Source organism: Hevea brasiliensis, chromosome 14 (genome assembly GCF_030052815.1).
Source record: "Hevea brasiliensis isolate MT/VB/25A 57/8 chromosome 14, ASM3005281v1, whole genome shotgun sequence".
NCBI classification, from domain to species: domain Eukaryota; kingdom Viridiplantae; phylum Streptophyta; class Magnoliopsida; order Malpighiales; family Euphorbiaceae; genus Hevea; species Hevea brasiliensis.
In genome coordinates this window covers 15,713,186-15,733,396 of record NC_079506.1, presented here as the reverse complement: position 1 = coordinate 15,733,396, position 20,211 = coordinate 15,713,186, and the positions used below count along the sequence as shown (strand labels likewise).

General features: G+C 29.8%; 1 protein-coding gene across 2 annotated transcripts; it reads right to left on the bottom strand.

Moving 5' to 3' along the window:
* Positions 1-13,939: 13,939 nt before the first annotated feature.
* On the bottom strand, positions 13,940-17,658 carry LOC110648378 (uncharacterized). 2 transcript variants are annotated; one of them, XM_021802591.2, is made up of 2 exons: positions 16,704-17,653; positions 13,940-14,525 (listed from the first exon to the last, which is right to left on the bottom strand). In XM_021802591.2, exons 1-2 carry the CDS (start codon positions 17,491-17,493, stop codon positions 14,179-14,181), a joined length of 1,137 nt encoding a protein of 378 aa, XP_021658283.2. In that variant the 5' UTR covers positions 17,494-17,653; the 3' UTR covers positions 13,940-14,178. The 2 variants fall into 2 exon arrangements, with proteins under 2 accessions (XP_021658283.2, XP_021658284.2); XM_021802592.2 differs by having other exon boundaries at positions 14,426-14,553; positions 16,704-17,658.
* Between the last annotated feature and the right edge of the window lie 2,553 nt (positions 17,659-20,211).

The following is a 20,211-nucleotide window of genomic DNA, read 5'->3' as shown; positions in this document are numbered from 1 at the left end:
AAATTTGCAACTAATTTCTTGTTAGTTGCTATTAGCAACTAATTTTTGCAACCGATTTAAATCATTTGCTAATTTACCTCCAAAAAAATTTCACCTAATTTTTGTTTTTTTTTTATATGCAACTGATTTGTAAAATGATTACTAACAGTAACTAATTTTTATAACCGAATAAAATCAGTTGCTATTAGCAACTGATAGGAAATCGGTTGCAAACTTTCCCCCAAAAAATTCCCACCCAGTTTTTTTGTTTTCTTTTCTTTTTATTTGCAACCAATTTGAGAATTGGTCCCCCCCCCCCTGTTAGTAGTATGCCCTAGAGCATATCATTTAGTATATATATTGTACATATTTTATTAATAAAAGATATTTTTACTTTTCCGTTTACATAATATATTTATATATAATAGAAAAAGTCCATTGATATTTTGTTAGAAATTCTATTCTTAAGTTGTTAAGAATATGAGGGACAATATTTTTAGCACAAAGTATCATAAATTGGTTCACAATCGAGGATACTTCACAATAAGGACATGACTTATCCAGAAAGATTGTAATCATGTTTGTTCCCAAGTTATTTATATGAGATGTAAATAAGATGGAATGGTGAGTCTCATGCCATATAACAAACATGATAGGCACTTATACATGATAAGTAGGTCGAACCAGTGGTATTTATGATAAGCACATGGAGTTTATTCTTGTCAATGTATTGTCATAAGTCATATTAGTGCATATAATCTTTAGCCCTGAGATAGCATAGTTATCTTGTATATAGGTGGTTTGAGTTTGATACTGCTTTCATACTTATACTGTGTATGAGTATATGGGCATGTGTTGGCTCCTACTAGTTATATATGGAGGTAGGTGTTGATCAAGATTGAATCTGTTCCTCTAAGTAAATAGGGATAAAATCCTATATTCATTTAATTGTTCTTGATGTTTCAAGTTCCTGGCCAGGATAGATAGATTTAATTAGAAAAGAGTTTCTGATGAGAAAAATCTTTTTAATCAAGAACTAGAATTAAAAGAGAACATAATATTCATAGCAAATGGGGTTTGACATAAACCATGACTTCAGCTCGAATTGGGATTTTGTAACAGAGAGATTCTAGTGCATGGTAACATATGATTATAGGTTCATTTAAGGTAAACCTTATTACTAATTGGGTGACCATGGCTTGCTATGCTAGGTGTTAACCATGGTCTATGAGGTGCATAAAATGATTTAGAGAAATCATTTATGGTAATAAAGAGTTCTGATGATATTAAGAGTTGATATCATGTCTCATTGCCAATTAGTGATGAGCTTAGTAAGTCACACACATACACAAGTAATCACCAAATTAAATATGATTTAATTAATTAATTAAAGAGTTTAATTGATTAATTAAATAGGTTTGATTTGCAATTAGATTGCAAAGTCCCTAGCATGGCTTGAAATCAAATCTAAGTTATTGGATGTATAGTATAAGTTAAATTTATATTTAAAGTGTTTAAATATGAATTTAATTAAAGAGAAATTAATTAATTAATTTATATTTGATATAAATTGATTAGAAGAAGAGAAATAATTATTTTAGGTTGAGAACTCAAAATTAAGACACAGGGGTATTTTGGTCATTTCACAGGGTGACACGTGGCACCATGAGATGGTGACATGTGGCACTACACATAAGCTTGCCATATGTCTTTTAATCTTATAAGATGATCAAAGTCAAGATTAAATATAGGTTTGACACTTGGCACAATGTGATTGGGTCAATTAAACCAAGAGCCAATCAGAAAGTGATATGTGGCAAGGGTTTAAGTGATGACCTAGCTATATAAGTGTTGTTATGAAAGAGTAAAATGTGTGGGCTGCTGTTCTTCTTTGGTGCCGCCACCCAAAGAACATCTCCCTTCTCTTCTTCTTCATCTCTCATCAATTCAAAGAGATTAGCCAACAATCTCTTGAATTAAAAATACTAGAAATCGTTTCTAGTGTCCTGTATACATCTGTAATCTCTCAAAAGGCAAAATTTGATTTTCTAATTGATTGGAAAAGCCTTAGAAGCTGTTCAAGGGCTGCCATTGGTGATCTTGGTGTGGACAAGCTAGAGGTACAACATCTGGTGTCCTAGGCGCATCCGAAAGATGCCAAACACACTGCAGTACATCAAACAGGTTAGTGCAATTGTTCTTGATCTAATCTAGGGCTCTAATGAATTAATTTGTTAATTCTAAAATATTAAATGGCAAATATAGATCCAAAAATATATTAAAAGAGTTTTAATATGTTGTTTATCATTGAAATCAAATAGATAAAAATGAATCTTGCATGATGCATGTGACCCTAGTTGAAAAATTTTTGAATTCAATGATCTAAACTTATGTTTTTCATGCTTTCGCTCCTTCAATTGGTATCAGAACCACTATATTTACTATTTAGATTGTTGATTATATGATTTAATTGTGTGGTATGATTATGAGATGATAGATCCATTGCTGGTTGCAAATGAATGGTAGTGGCTTGGTGATAAACACCATTGGTGCGCACACTTTGTGGTCACCAATGGTGTGCACAAGGTTTGGGTTCTTAATTTATAATTGCTGTATGATATAAAAGCTCATCATATGTCTAATTAAATTGTTTAATTAGAGATTTAATCACACAATTAAATTTTGATTCAGATCTGAATTTTTAAAATTGTTTGAATGTGATTCAAATCTGAATTTTAAAGTTGTTTGAATATGATTCAAATCTGAATTTTGAAAATTGTTTGAATGTGATTCAAATCTGAATTTTAAAAGTTGTTTGAATGTGATTCAAATCTAAATTTTTAAATTTGTTTGAATGAGATTCAAATCTGAATTTTTAAATTTGTTTGAATCATGTTCAAATCTGGATTTTTAAGTTGAATATGAGATATTCAATTTAATTTAAGTATGTATATTTTATTTAATTATTAAATAGTGATATGCATGATGGATGATCATGGACTATAAAAGACCAATGTAATTGGATTTATTTATTTTATATTTCATTGGGTTGTAAATTAATTAATTTATTTTAATTTATTTTGGGCATGTATTATAAAGGCTATAATATTTTTTGGGTTGTAATTTCATTTATTTAGTTCTTGTAAATTCGCCTTGGTATGCCAAGGATTAATATGTAATTGGATTGCAAGAAGATCAAGGAGGTCAAGAGCATTGGTGGAACCAGTGAGAAGAATTCAAGAACAAGTGTTGATTATGTACTCCTTCAGCAACTCTTGTAAAATGAATGAATGAAATGCACCTAGGAATGCCCTGATTCAATTCTTAGTGACTTAGAATTGAATCCCTTAGAAAAGTCCATGATAATACCATATTTATTTATTATCCATGAATGCATGAGATGTATAGGAATGTATGCAAGTATATGATATATGCATGCTAATTGGATAATGTGCAAAGTGAGACCTTAATAGTAATTAGGATGACCACAAAATCTTCTAAACAAATGATTAAGTTGGAAATGCTATAATTAAAGTAATTATAACATGGGCCCACCATTGAGGCGATTATTTTAAGAAAATTTAAATACTTGTATAATATGCAATTAATTTAAGAGATTTTCTTAAGAATAATTGTTAAGCATGAGATGTTGTAAATAAGTAAATGGTTTGGTGGCCAATATTGGATGTACCTGAGGACATTAAAATTATTTGCATAATTACTGGCTCAATGGGATCAACTTAACTAATGCAAGATAAGTCAATAATTGATGTACCTGAGATTTTGAGCATTAGGGGCTAGGTAAAGGATTGAATCTCACATGAGATGTGATGGGCAAGGAGTTGCTCACTTATAGTTTATTGTAATTCCAATAATGGATGTACCTGAGGATGGTCAATAGAATTATAAGAATTCAATCACCCACTAGAAATCCATCCAACTAGGATTTCCGTTTTCTACTTTGGAAGTGTAGGATTCGCTAAGTTAGTGGGAGGACCAATTTAATTAAAAGACCATAATCATTTTGGTTAATTACATGATACATTTACTAATTAATCTAGTTATTTTCTACAGTTAATTTTTTGATAATAATGAGCACAGAACAACCACCACCATCCAATATCCTTGCAAGCATACTTGATCACAATAGATTGACAGGACCTAATTTATCTGATTGGCTAAGAAATTTGAAACTTATCCTGAACCTTGAACATATAGGATATGTTCTAGACTCAAATGTTCCTAGTCCCTTACCTTCAGAGGCCACTCAAGAGGAATATGAAACTTTGGACAAGTGGAAGGAGCATGATATGAGAGCTAAGTGTTACATGCTTGCTTTCATGAGTAATGAGTTACAGAAGCAGCATGAGAACATGCAGAATGCGAGTGAGATCCTCCTTCACCTACAAGAGTTGTATAGTGAGCACAGCAGGAATGCTAGGTATGAGATATCTAGACAGTTATTCCGCATGAGGATGTTTGAGGGACAGAATGTTGGGGATCATGTCCACAAGATGATTCGGCTGATTGAGTAGCTGGAACATCTTGACTTTAACATGGATTTCCAACTGCAGACGGATTTGATCCTCCAGTCCCTTCCTGAGTCATTTGGTAATTTTGTGACAAATTTTCATATGACTAAACAGGAATGCACCTTGGCTGGTTTACTCAACATGCTAATTATTGCCCAAAAGAATATGCCTGGCAATAAAGGAAAAGAGGTAGCTTTGATTACATCTTCTGCTGCTAGAAAGTCCAATAAGAAAAAGAAATCTTAGATTCCTGGTCCTTCCAAGAAAATAGCTAAACAGAAATGGAAGACTAAAGCTGATGAAGGTAAAGGAAAGTGTTTCCACTGCTAGAATGATGGGCACCTGAAAGAGGAACTGCCCATAGTATAGCAATCTAAAAGAAAGCAATGCTATGGTGAAAATCAACTCAAGTTCAAAATATATTTGGCACTTAAGGTTAGGTCATGTTGTAAAAGATAGGATTGCAAAGCTAGGGAAAATGAGGATTTTATCCTCATTGGGTTTTGGACCTACTCTAACTTGTGAATCTTGCCTTCAAGGCAAAATGACTAGATCACCCTTGTTGGACAAGGACTAAGAGCTGAAAAATCTTTTGGAACTAATACATAGTAATGTATGTGGTCCATTTAAGGAAATGGTTAGAGGCAGTTTTCATTACTTTATTACCTTTACTGATGATAAATCAAGGTATGTGTATTTGTATTTGATGAAATACAAACATGAATCCTTTGAAAAGTTCCAACAATTTAAATCTGAAGTAGAAAATCAAACAGGAAAAAGTATTAAAGCTCTTCGATCAGATCGTGGAGGTGAATACTTGAGTACTGAATTTGATGAATACTTAAGAGAGCATGGCATTGTTTCCCAGCTGACTCCTCCAGGAACACCACAGCTGAATGGTGTATCTGAAAGGAGAAATCGTACCCTATTAGATATGGTACGTAGTATGATGAGCTATACTGATATGCCAATCTCCTTTTGGAGATTTGCATTAGAACCAGCTTTGCATATTCTGAATAGGATTCCATCAAAATCAGTATCTTCCACACCTTATGAGATATAGCATGAAAGAAAACCAAGTCTTAAGCATGTTAAGATTTGGGATTGTCCAGCTCATATCAAAAAGCTGAACACTGATAAATTGGAGACTAGATCAGAAAAGGGTCGATTTGTTGGATATCCAAAAGATAGTTTTGGATATTATTTTTATTTGCCTACATCACAAAAGGTTGTGGTAAGTAGAGATGCCATATTTCTTGAACAACAGTTTGTTTAAGAAGGAGGCAAAGGAAGGCAAATAGAGTTAGAATTGGAGAATTCTAACCAACCAACAGATCAGATTGATATAGATCCATCTAGTCAACCTATACCGATTGATGAAACATCTACAGTTGTTCCTTGTAGAACAACCATGGTATCTCACCCACCAGTGAGATATGGTTTCCTTCATGAAGAAGAACAAGAGTTGCCTACTCATGAAGAAGTAGATCATGGAGATGATCCACTTACCTATGAAAAAGCTATATCAGATATAGACTCTTCAAAATGGATTGATGCTATAAAATCCGAGATTGATTCCATGTATAAGAATCAAGTTTGGAATCTTGTTAGCCCACCTGAAGGTATTGTACCTATAGGTAACAAATGAGTTTTCAAGAAGAAAATTGGTTCTGATGGAAAGGTAGAGACCTATAAAGTAAGGCTAGTAGTGAAAAGGTTTCGCCAAAGGCAAGGAATCGACTATGAGGAGACTTTCTCGCCTGTTGCCATGCTTAAATCAATTAGGATTCTATTAGCAATAGCTGCATACTGTGATGATGAGATTTGGTAGATGGATGTCAAAAACAGCTTTTCTCAATGGATAAATTGAAGAAAACATTTTCATGGAACAACTTTAGGGTTTTGAATCCCAAGATAATTCCAAAGTGCGCAAGCTAAAGAGATCCATTTATGGGTTAAAACAAACTTCGAGGAGTTGGAACATCCGTTTTGATGAAGCCATTAAGTCATTTGGTTTTATCAAAAATGAGGATGAACCATGTGTATATAAGAAGGTTAGTGATAGTGTCATCACTTTCTTTGTCTTATATGTGGATAATATTCTGTTGATAGGTAATGACACAGGTATGTTGACAACTGTAAAGGTATGGTTGTCAAATACATTCTTCATGAAAGACTTAGGGGAGGTAACCTATATTTTTGGGATTCGCATCTATATAGATAGAGCGAAAAGAATAATTGGTTTATCCCAAAGTCTATATTTGGAAAATGTATTAAAGAGGTTTAACATGCTCGATTCCAAGAGAGGATTGTTACTAGTGAGACATGGTATCCACCTTTCTAAAGAGATGTCTCCAAAGACACCTGAAGAAATATATAAAATGGCCAGGATTCCATATGCTTCGGCTATTGGAAGTTTGATGTATGCAATGTTGTGTACTAGGCCGGATATCGCATATGCTGTTAGTTTGACTAGCAGGTATCAATCAAATCCAGGTTTGGAACATTGAATAGCTGTCAAAAATATCCTTAAGTACTTGAGAAGAACTAAGGATTTATTCTTGATTAATGGAGGTGGAGACTTGCAATTGGATGGTTATACTAATTCTGATTTCCAATCAGATATCAATGATAGAAAGTCTACCTCTGGGTATGTGTTCATTTGTAATGGAGGGGCAGTCAGTTAGAAGAGTTCTAAAAAGAGTACGACTGCAGATTCCACTACAGAGGCCGAGTATATTGCTGCATTAGATACTGCAAAAGAAGCTGTTTGGATAAAAGGAACCCCGGTCTCACCAGAAATCCAAACACATAGAAAAGGTGCTACCACATTATCAGAGATATAGTTGGGCAAGGCCATGTAGCCATGTAGAAAATAGCATCAGTTGAAAATACAGTTGATCCATTCACTAAGCCTTTGTCACAAGTACAATTAAACCGATATCTTGAGAAGATGGGTCTAAGGTATTGTAATGAATGGCTCTAGTGCTAGTGGGAGATTGTTAGTAGTATGCCCTAGAGCATATCATTTAGTATGTATCTTGTACATATTTTATTAATAAAATGCATTTTCACTTTTCCGTTTACATAATATATTTATGTGTAATAGAAAAGGTCCATTGATATTTTGTTAGAAATTCTATTCTTAAGTTGTTAAGAATATGAGTGACAGTATTTCTAGCACAAAGTATCATAAATTGGTTCACAATCGAGGACACTTCACAATAAGGACATGACTTATCCAGAAAGATTGTAATCATGTTTGCTCCCAAGTTATTCGTATAAGATGTAAATAAGATGGAATAGTGAGTCTCATACCATATAACAAACATGATAGGCACTTATACATGATAAGTAGATCGAACCAGTGACATTTATGACAAGCACATGGAGTTTACTTTTGTCAATGTGTTGTCATAAATCATATTAGTGCATATAATCTTTAGGCCTGAGATAGCACAGTTATCTTGTATATAGGTGGTTTGAGTTTGATATTGCTTTCATACTCATACTGTGTATGAGTATATAGGCATATGTTGGCTCCTATTAGTCATATATGGAGGTAGGTGTTGATCAAGATGGAATCTGTTCCTCTAAGTAAATAGGGATAAAATCTTATGTTCATTTAATTGTTCTTGATGTTTCAAGTTCCTGGCCAGGACAGATAAATTTAATCAAAAAAGAGTTTCTGATGAGAAAATTTTTTTAAATCAATAACTGGAATTAAAAGAGAACATAATATTCATAGCAAATGGGGTTTGACATAAACCATGACTCCAGCTCGAATTGGGATTTTGGAACAGAGAGATTCTAGTGCATGGTAACATATGATTATAGGTTCATTTAAGGTAAACCTTATTACTGATTGGGTGGCCATGGCATGCTATGTTATGTATTAACCATGGTCTATGAGGTGCATAAAATGATTTAGAGAAATCATTTATGGTAAGAAAGAGTTCTGATGATATTAAGAGTTGATATTATGTCTCATTGCCAATTAGTGATGAGCCTAGTAAGTCACACACATACACAAGTAATCACCAAATTAAATATGATTTAACTAATTAATTAAAGAGTTTAATTGATTAATTAAATAGGTTTGATTTGCAATTAGATTGCAAAGTCCCTAACATGGCTTGAAACCAAATCTAGGTTATTAGATGTATAGTATAAGTTAAATTTATATTTAAAGTGTTTAAATATGAATTTAATTAATGAGAAATTAATTAATAGAGATTAATTAATTAATTTATATTTGATATAAATTTATTAGAAGAAGAAAAATAATTATTTTGGATTGAGAACTCAAAATTAAGACACAGGGGTATTTTAATCATTTCACAGGGTGACATGCGACACCATGAGATGGTGACACATGGCACTACACATAAGCTTGTCATATGTCTTTTAATTATGTAAGATGATTAAAGTCAAGATTAAATATAGGTTTGACACTTGGCACAATGTGATTGGGTCAATTAAACCAAGAGCCAATCAGAAAGTGACATATGGCAAGGGTTTTAAGTGATGACCTAACTATATAAGTATTGTTATGAAAGAGTAAAATGTGTGGGCTGCTGTTCTACTTTGGTGCCGCCACCCAAAGAACATCTCCCCTCTCTTCTTCTTCATCTCTCATCAATTCAAAGAGATTAGCCAACAATCTCTTGAATTAAAAATACTAGAAATCGTTTCTAGTGTCCTGTATACATCTGTAATCTCTCAAAAGGCAAAACTTGATTTTCTAATTGATTGGAAAAGCTTTCAAAGCTGTTCAAGGGCTGCCATTAGTGATCTTGGTGTGGACAAGCTAGAGGGACAACATCTGGTGTCCTAGGCGCATCCTAAAGGTGCCAAACACACTGCAGTGCATCAAATAGGTTAGTGCACTTGTTCTTGATCTAATTTAGGGTTCTAATGAATTAATCTATTAATTTTAAAATTTTAAATGGCAAATGTAGATCCAAAAATATATTAAAAGAGTTTTAATATACTGTTTATCATTGAAATCAAATAGATAAAAATGAATCTTGCATGATGCATGTGACCCTAGATGAAAAATTTTTGAATTCAATGATCTAAACTTATGTTTTTCATGCTTTCGCTCCTTCCCCCAATACCTAAAAAAGAATTAGCAATATACAATCGGTTGTTAAAATCTATTGCTATTTCGTTTATACAGATCACTTCTCATTTTCTTTCCCCACTACTAATTTTCTTTTTCTCTCTTTCTTCTCTTTTCTCTCATTTTTCTCATTATTTTTTTCTTTCTCATCTATTTTATTCATCATCTTTTTATTTCTAATATATTTTTTTCATGTTCTTTTTCCTTCTCATCTATTTTCTTCTTTATCATTTTTCTTATTCATCTTCTTTTTCTTTCTCATCTAATATATTCTTCATCTTTTTTGTCTTTCTTATTGATACGTATCCGCAAGTGCACAGATTTGTATAAGTAATAAAGAGTGAATAAGATATTGTTCCACGAGAATTGTCTTTAATTATCAAAATTTATGTTAATTTGACTAATATCTAGACAATCGAATTGGATTAAATTTAAGAAATTAAAATTGAACTAAGGATGAAATTAACTAAAATTGGAAATTAACTATTGAAGCAATGACAACTTTGTGTCTAAATTTAAATAAAAATGGTTAGGGATATTGATTTCACTTGACCCAATAATTAATCTCAATCAATTTTATCTAATAATTAATTTTGATTGCTCTTGTAAGGGTTAATAATCAAAAGCATTTAATAAACCCTTTCGGACATCATCAAACCTTCTAACTAAAGAATTAACCCATATTTCTCAATAGAAAATTACTCAATTAATTGAAGCATTAAGAAAAAGACTATTTCAATAAAACCTCGTAGACCCAACTTAGTTTCCACTCTTAATTGAAACTATGATAATTGTTATCAAATCAAACTCATAATCATATTTTTCAACCATAGATTATAAATTTAATATCATTTAAGTATTTGGCCAAGATACTCAAAAGCAATAAATTCAAAAATAACAACTATTAGCAAAGTAGAGAAAATTATATCAAAATCTAGAGATTAAATCAAGTCAAGTTACGTTAAATCCCTAGCTAAAATATCTAGCCACTCATAATGTCAAAATTCACACTAAAACTCAACAAATTAAAACTCGACATCATTCAACAAAAATATATTTCTCCCAAAGGAAAAAAAATTAAAAGGGATGAAAATAAAAACTTTGTAGGATGGAGATTGATGTCTTCCTCTTTCAAGCTTCCAAAACCCCCTTTCAAGATCCTTACTCAAGCAAAAATTGTGAGTTTTTGAGTGTTTGGGAGCCTCCAAAACGTCTCTTTCCCTTCTAATTCAAAAAATCTCCAACTAACTCTAATTTTGACTCTTTTCCTTCACTTGGTGAGGTTTCACAATTCTATTGGGAAAAAAATACCCTCAAAAGAACATCTCATGGCCAATCATGCATGCAGGAAGCAATCTCATGGTTGGTCATGCGCCCTATTAACATCATACAAGAAGCCATATGAATTTTCAATCCCACAGCTGACCATGTGAATCTCATGGCTGGGAGGTGAGATCTTCTGTCCAAATTAAACTTCTCGCCAATTTTCATCAATTCTTGTATAAAAAAACATAAATTTCAATTAGATAAAATAAACTCACTTTCAACTTAATTAACTATAAAATGTAAATTAAAAAAAATCATTAAGAGACTAAATATTTACATAAATTAATAAAATTTACTCTATAAAAATACTATATATCACTTATCTATTTTATTTAATTTGTTTTTTTATTATAATTTATTTTTTGTTCATATATATTTTGGTTAGTAAATTATTTGTCGTGCTAATTTTTAGTATTAATTAATTTTATAATATATATATACATATTTCAATTTTTTTACTAATTTGTCTTATAAATATATTTTTATATTTAATTTTTTTTATTATTTTAATTAATAATAATTATTAGTAATTTTTTTTATAATATTTTTATATTAATTTTGTAGTACTAATTTTTCATTAATAAATTATTATTTTAGTAATTTTTAGAATAATCTATTTATAAGAATTTTTATTTGTTATTTAAAAATTTTTATTTTTTATTTTTTTTAAACTAGCAACCGATAATCGGTTGCAAATAGCAACCGACTTATAAAGTAGTTGCAAAATTGTCGAACTAAATGTACCGTTTTTTTTACAATCAATTATGTATCGGTTGTTAAATCAATTACTAGTAGCAACTGATAATTTTTAATAAAAAATTTTAGTTTTTTTTAATTTAATTATTTTAACAACCAATTTATCAATTAGGTGCGAATCGATTAGCAACCAGTCTCATTACAATTGACAAAATTGGATGCTAAATCAATTAGCAACTAATTTTAATAGATTAACAACCGATTCGGTTAGTTATTATTTTTTGTTTTCTCATAGTGCATGATATTGTATATATTATTTATTACATTATATGTTATTTTGATGTCTAAATATATTATCTTAATGTTATTTATTACTTTAATATCATGTAATTATAGTGAATATATAATTAATTAACATAAAATGCAATTCCTTTTATTTTTCGCAAAGGATATTTTCGAAACAGTTTATGCACCTATTCTACATTTTCTCTCTAAATGAATTTCTTTTGTTTATGTTCTTTCAAATAAATATCATCTTATTTTCTACCAACATGAAGAGGAAGAAAAAATATTTTATTGAAAAATAATTTCATAACTATTGAAATGTGTGTATAATAAATTTTATATTCTCTTTGAAAATTATATAGAAATTACTTATTGCATATTGTTAAAAAAATTAAAATAATGAAAGAAGAAGTAGTGGAATGAGATATTAAAAAGCTATTGTACAATCACGATAATAAATTTAGACTTTAACAATATATCTTATATATTATTAAAAATTTAAAATATATATGTTATTAATAAAAATTATCAATAAACACATAGTAATGTGCATAAATTCTGTAATATAAAATTTTTAACAACACTTTTAGACTAATTTACAGCACTATTTTATATATATATATATATATTTTTTTTTTTTTTTTTTTTTTGAATTGCAAAAAATGAGGGCTCTCTAAGTATGAAAGTCATAACTCCCTTAGACCCAAGACTTAGAATCGTCTGTTGACATTCTCGATTTAAAACAATTCCATAGAAAGAGACCTACCACTGAATCCAAAATGATATTCAATGAGATGAATCATTGGACAATCCATTGCCTCCTTCTATTACACTCCTCCTCTTATTGTATAACGTTGTATATATTGTTTATTACGTTATATATTATTTTAATGTCTAAGTACAGTACTTTAATGTTATTTATTATTTTAACATTATATACAAAATAATGTTGAAAAAATGCCGTTAAAACCTTTATTGAAGTGAATATTACATAAATAATTAATCATAAAAGTTTTAATTATTAGCATAATGTGGAAATTGATCTTTGAAGTTGTTGCCATGTTTAATTTAGTATGGCGGGTTTGGCTTCAAAGGAAGCCATAAATTTACACAAATTCACTAGTGATGATATGAGCTCCAAGGCACAAGCAAAAGGCCCATAAAAGCCGTATATAGTTGGGCCCTTCACAAATCATAACAATGAAAAGTTCCATTTGAAGGACTGGGTTGCTCAAATGATACGAGGCAACTAGCTATATATAGAAATCCTTCATTTTTTAAGCTGGCTTTAATGGGATTTTGACAGGAACCGAATCGATAAAAGACAAATAAAATCAATTAAATACAGGTATACATGAGAAGTTGAACAACATGACTTGTGATTTAAACGAATAAAATAAAATTTCTGGTGTTCATATAACAACTAGGACAAATATTACCAGACCAAAAGATTTTGGATTCATGCGTATTAATCTTCTACGAAACTTGACAATGACCTTTCAGAAAAAATGATTCTGGATGGGCTTATATATTCTGCTGCCGCCACTTTGATTTTGATGATAAGTTCTTTTTCATAAGCTAATTACCGCTACTACTGTAGCCTTCAATTCCATGAGCTGCGCTAGTAGTGCTAATTAATTTGAGTAATATTGAAGTTCTTTTTAAAATTATGAAATTTCATTATAAAATTTAATATAAGTTAATTATAAAAAAAAAGTTTTAATTAGTTAATTATTTAATTAAAATTAAATGAAAAGTGTAAAATTAATTATTAAAAGAAAAAATAAGTGTATTGTATATTTTTTATTTAAAACAAAAAATGGCAGAAGAATTTAAGAAATTAATGATATTATTTTTCATGTTTTCAACTAGGTTAATTTCTTATATTTATGTCAATTGTTTTTTTTTAATTATGTGAGATGCATACATATCTGTAACTTTTTCTTTTTTACTACAAGATCAAACAAAAGCACAAGAAAAATAACGCATGTTCCTATAACCAACTAAAGATCTTGAATTACAAAATAACTATGAAAATAATTGTAATTATACACATAAAATTTATATAATTTTTATTTTTAATCAGACTAGAAAGGTGAAATTTTTTTATCTATATTACTACAATATCCAAGAAAAAAATTAAAAAAAAAAAAAGGATTCTTGGCTGATCCATGAAAAATAGGAAGCATTGTGAAGTGGAGAAGCCTTTTACCACAGGATTTTGAACCAAGCTTTTCACTGGAGAATCAGTAGCTTACGGGCATTAGTGCACCAGCTATCATAAGCTGGTTGGAGATTAGGCCAATCAGAAGAAGGGGAATAAGTGAAGTGTTGTAGCCACAAAGACAACACTTGCTCCTGCTCCTCTTCCTGGTCCAATGTCTCTATGAGCTCTTCCAGTATTTTCTCTAGCTCTGCCCTTTCGCTAGTGCTGAGAACAGGTACATCAGTGCCATTACAAGCTTTGCATAACAATGGCAACCATGCCATTAGCATCTTCTTATTTACTTGCCTTTGTTGTTGTTTTTTGTCTTCTTCTATTTCTTCTACTCCCCATTCTTTGGCTTGCTTGAACAGAAATGCTGCATATGTAACTCTATCTTAACCTTCCTACATAAGTATACATGCATGAAACTAAAATACAAAGGGAATTTTTTTTTTATTGTCTAAAATGCACTATAGTAGATAATTTTCTTTTTTTATTTATAATCTCAACTTACTAATTAGAATAATTAGATGAATTTGATCTATCAATCCCTTAAAACTTAGGGAACATTTGGTACGTGGTTAATAAGAGATAATTTTTTATTAATAATAAAGAGAATTTCATCAGTAAAAAACATTACCAATGGATCACCAACAACACAATTAAACTGGTCTAATTTGCTTGTGGCTAATATTTACTAACCACATTTCTCAACCGTAAGTAATTTTTCGACCGAATGTTCATCGCTAAATTGGTAAACTTGACGTCGATTCTTACGTTTGCTAATCATGAATGTGGCAACATTTTTACGGAGTCCTGACTGTCGTTAATTACGGACTGAATTATTACCATCGGTAATTTTTGACAAATCAGAAGGCATCGGTTTTATTGGCAATTAATTATATAACCTTATAGGATGGTAAGGAGAAATTATATAGTACCTGCTATTCCATGTTAGCATTTAAACATGGAATGAGAACCTAATAATCAAGTATCCTATTAGCAATTACAGTTATTTAAAAAAAAAAAACTACTAATTAATTATTATTTTTTGGAATTTACTACCAATTAATTATTATTTATGGGATCCACTCACATAAATGCGTCAATATTTTTTTGAGCTGTCATTTCAAGCAGATTATCTTGAATAAGGGTGCGTAGATCATCCACGTCTTCACCATATCATTTTGACATATTAAGTATGAAAAAAAAAAAAAAAGAAAGAATTGGAAAAATGTTATTTGTAGCTTTTTCATCTTAAAATTTTATACTAATTAAAAAAAATTGGAAATAATTTAATGAATATACGTGATTAAGAAAAAATTTTATGGAAATCTATTATAAATTTAAAATATAAATATATAAAATTTATATATTTAATAATAAAATTATATTATATATCTTATATTTTAAATTTAAAATAAATCAAATAAAAAAATCATATTACTATAATGCACAATAATTTTCAATAGCTAAATCAAATAATGGATTATTAGGCACGCATTAAGCAAATTATTTTTGGTATGAAAAATGAGAATCCCAAAATGTGAGTGGAAACTAATGTGTCTATCAAACACATGGAGTGAATGGTCAATCAAAGACATGTATTGAAAGGTAAATCTTGTCTCATATTGAGGGCATGGCTCATACCCTCTTACCACCACACTAGACAACTCCAACACGTTAATGTCCATTTGGAAATAGTTTCTGTAACTCATCACAATAGCTTTTTGTTTGACAGGTAATTCAGAAAATCGTTTTCTTGTGAAATCAGATCACATGAAAAGTCAATACATATCACCCAACTTGCATTTCTTGTTTTTCGGCCTTAACTGTTAAGCAATTACGGATAATATGACTTGTATTTTGACAATCTACGGCCATGACGTGAGACAAAACCTTACTGCTACACAACTTTGCCAACTCTAATGTTAATTAATAACTTGAGGATGTAATTACGTCTAAGACTTCCCAATTAATTAATAACATATGAGCCCTAGTTTACCAAGAATTTTTTTTTATTTTTAATTTGAGCCTTATATATAGGTGTATGCATGGCACTATAAAACAATTAAATCTGGACCTTAGGAACTGCATATAAAGTCCTACCAAAATTGTATACAAAAAATATACTATTGAGGCAATAGAATAATATTCATTAAAAGAAAAGCATATTCTTTGGCTCAAATTTACCTATCATCCTTCACTGATTAGCCTTTATTCTAATAAGGAAAAGCTTGTTTCCTCCTTGAGAAACATTGATTAATGATTGATTAGGATAAAATTAAATAAAACAAATTTAACTAATTGGCAAACAAAAATTTAACTTATTGGACCCCTCCATTTGTTAAAAAAAATATCAACCCATTTATTAAAATTAAATAAATTCTTATAATAAGAATTTTTTTTTTTAATCATTCAAAATGCTTAAAAAGAGAAAGAAATTAGATTTTAATCCAATTTTTTTGCTACAATTTAATTATAATTAACTCAACTCCCTGCCTAGTGAGATTATGAAAATTAAGTAGCCAGAAATTAGGGAATTATAACATACCTGCAATCTTTAGCAATGAACCCTGTAGACGCGGCTCAGCCGAGAGAGCGAAGTAAGCCAAGTTGGAAGCCGAGGCCCACCTACAAACAGCTTCCTCCCCGCAACCGCAGGCAGCCAACTTCTGCGACAACCAAAGCAGCTCCGCCGCCAACTTCTCCTCTAACCGTTCCATTCCCTCTCTCGTCCTCCCACCGAAGGCCCCCAATGTCCCATCTTTTAGAGACCTAACCGCTCTTAAAACCCGGTTTAACTGGTTCTGAACCTGCCAATTCACGTCCGGTTCATAGCCGAGCTCCATCATGGACGCTTCAAGCTGGCTAAGAGTCCTCTCAAAAGCCGCTGATAAACTTGTACGGTTGACTAAACGCAAAGCCTCAGCATCCCCACTCTGATTCTCCTCTATAATTTTCTCAGCCAAAGATCGAACAACTTCATACTTCCTGGAGCTAACAGGGATATCATTAATGAGCGACAAGATCTGGATAAGTGCTCGAGCAATACCCGAATCGGCGCCGCCGCTTCGGCGAGTGTGGACGGCGTAGGTTTCAGTTTTGGGAGATTTGAGGAGGTGATTATGATCAGGAATAGGATTAAAAGAAGCCAAGAAAGAAGGAAGTAAACGCAAGAAGAAGAGAAAACCGGTTATGAAGAGATACCGAATGAATTCGAGGAGTTTGTACTTTTCTCCAAGATTAACGAGGGATTTATCAGCGTAGATGAAAGCAGGGGCGACCAGGTTTCTGAGAACCAAAAGGGCTAAGGCTGTGGGGGTGGTTTCCATGACGCCCATGGGTGATGGCCGGTGGTGAAAGGTGTGAGGAAGTGGTGGTGGGTGGATGCCGTAGAGACGACGATTTATAAGAAAATGGGAACGTAGAAAATTTTCATGGGAATTCGAATGCACTTTGCCGTGTTGGTGGGGACAACTGTGGTTAATTTTGCGGTGGAGAATGTTTGGGCTTCATTGAGAGGCCATATCTATAATGTAACCATATTTACATTTCACGGTTCTGCTGAATTGAGGCTGACCATTAGATTGATTTTTTATTATTATTATTATTATAAACGTCTTCGTTTCAAACTCGAAATCCTACCTATCTTGAAAATAATTTCAGTAGTATTAAATTAAAAGTTTATTGATATCATTATATTATTAATAATATTAATTTTAATTAAATAGAAATTATTAAAAATATAAATTAAAATGAACGGATTTAAGTGTGATATTAAATATTGATTTGATTTTTTAATTTCGCTTAATGAATTTCTTTATTTAAATTAATGAGTTCTCAGCTCTATTTAAATTAATGAATTTCTATATATTATATTAATAATATATATAAATTATCTCGCGTGTATATATATAAAATAAATGATAAGATAATGTTATAAAATGTCATGTGGGATGCGATGGAAATAGTGAAATTTGTAAGTGCAGATATGCAAATGCACATGGAAGTAACAAAGAAGCAAATGGATTCCACAAGAGTTATCCTAGAAAATTTCATGACTTTTTGTGATGATAACAAGGTGAGGTGGTAGTGGTCGAATGGTTGTAGAGGTAGTAATGTCTAAGTAGTGATCAAGTGATGTTCATAACGGTGGTGATAGTAGTAATGATAGTGATAGGATGAAGTGATGGTAATAGTGGCAATAATGGCTAAGTAGCGATGATAGGGGTTGTAGTTGTAACGATGATAATAAATAAAAAAAAAATTAAAACAAGCGATGATGATAATATTTATTTTTTTATATATAATGATCATTATCTTATTTTAATTATAATTAATTATATTATATAATTATTATTTTATTGTATCAAAATTTTTTATTATTAAATAATATAATTAAATATATAATATAATTATGATTATATTATAATTTTAATTATATTATATCAACATCATATAAGTGAAAATAAAAATACTAATTGATCACTAATATGATCCAATGCCTTAAGTGTGCCTCTAAAAAAACTAATGATTGTCAAGTAATCATTAGAAAAACTGATTTTTAATCTTGAAATGGGAAGTATTTTTTAAAATTTAAAGAGCATTTTCTCATTTAAACAATATTTTCTTATAATATTTTTATTTTTTTTTTCAAACAATACAAAATATATAAAAAAAAGCAAAAAAACAAAACAAAATTAATATGCCTTTTTTGTCGTTTTGATTATTTTCAACATGTATCATGTTTGTCCTTCTGATCTTTTTTGAAAGTTTTGGCAAAATTGAAGCTATAGGTAGGTAGAACTTGTACCCATTGAAAATTTGTTTGCGCTAGCACAATTTCATATTTTTAATTGTCACATTATGGCCCGTTTGATACCGAATTAAATACACTTTTCAAAAATTATTATTTTCAATATTATTAAATTTTTTTTATAATTTTATAATATTCTTAAAAGTAAAATATATTAATTTAATTTTTAATATTTTTAATTAATATATTTTAAAAAATAATTTTCTTAATATTAATATTAGATAGCCGCTAAAAAAATTATATTTAGAATTCTTCATGGAGACTAGGGGCCGCCATGGCTCCAACGCTTTCAAATTCTTCTATTTAAAATTTTTTAAAGTTATTGTTAAAATATAAATACTTATAAAAATATAAAAATTTATTTATCTTAAATTATATATAAATTCAATTGTTAAGTATAAATTATAATTAAATATTATTTATTATCTCGTATTAATTTAGTTAAAAAATATTTTTTATTCATTAATCACTCACAATTTAAAATAAAAATATTCAATTTTTTTGCTTTTCACTTTATTTAAAAATATGTTTTATTAACTCTTTTTAATAAATTAGTGAATAAAATTAATTAAATTAATAACTTCATAAAATTATTATTATTATTATTCAAGTGTAATAGTTTAGAATGGAAATAATTTTTCAGAATACATATAATATTTTTTTAAATATGATTGAATATAAATAATTAATTAATGGTGTGCACACTTTATACATTTAATTAAAAAAGAAAAACACATGATTAAATCATGAAAATCGAGAAAAGTCTATTTAATTTTTTTTGTCATTCTATTTATTTATGGTATAAAGCGTATATGAAATTAAATTAATAGACGCTTTTTAATTAATTTTAAAAGTAAATTATTGAGTGTGACTATTATAAATTCAATTTTATAAGAAAATAAATAGCATGCAGACTTTATATATTAAAAGAAAACAAGAAAAGTACATGATTAAATCATGAAAATTGAGAAAGATCTATTTAATTTTTTTGTCATTCAATTTATTGTAAAAAGCATGCACGTTTTCTAAATAATTTTATGTTTCATTTGTTTCATAGAAATATTTTTTTAAAAATATTTTTTAAATTTTGTAGCGTTTGGAATGCCAAAAAAATTGATAATTAAAAAATATTTTTCTAGTTAAAGAAAAAATTAAATTATTTTTAAGGAAAATAACTTTTTTTTTAAGGGAAAGTTCTTTTATATTTTTTAGACTGATAATCTTATTAAAATGTAAAAATAAT

Excerpts from the sequence above, each read along its gene's own strand:
- LOC110648378 (XM_021802591.2), bottom strand. The coding sequence starts at position 17,493 with ATGGGCGTCATGGAAACCACCCCCACAGCCTTAGCCCTTTTGGTTCTC. Across the intron at positions 14,526-16,703 it reads TTCATTGCTAAAGATTGCAG|CATTTCTGTTCAAGCAAGCC; the intron begins GTATGTTATAAT and ends TTACATATGCAG.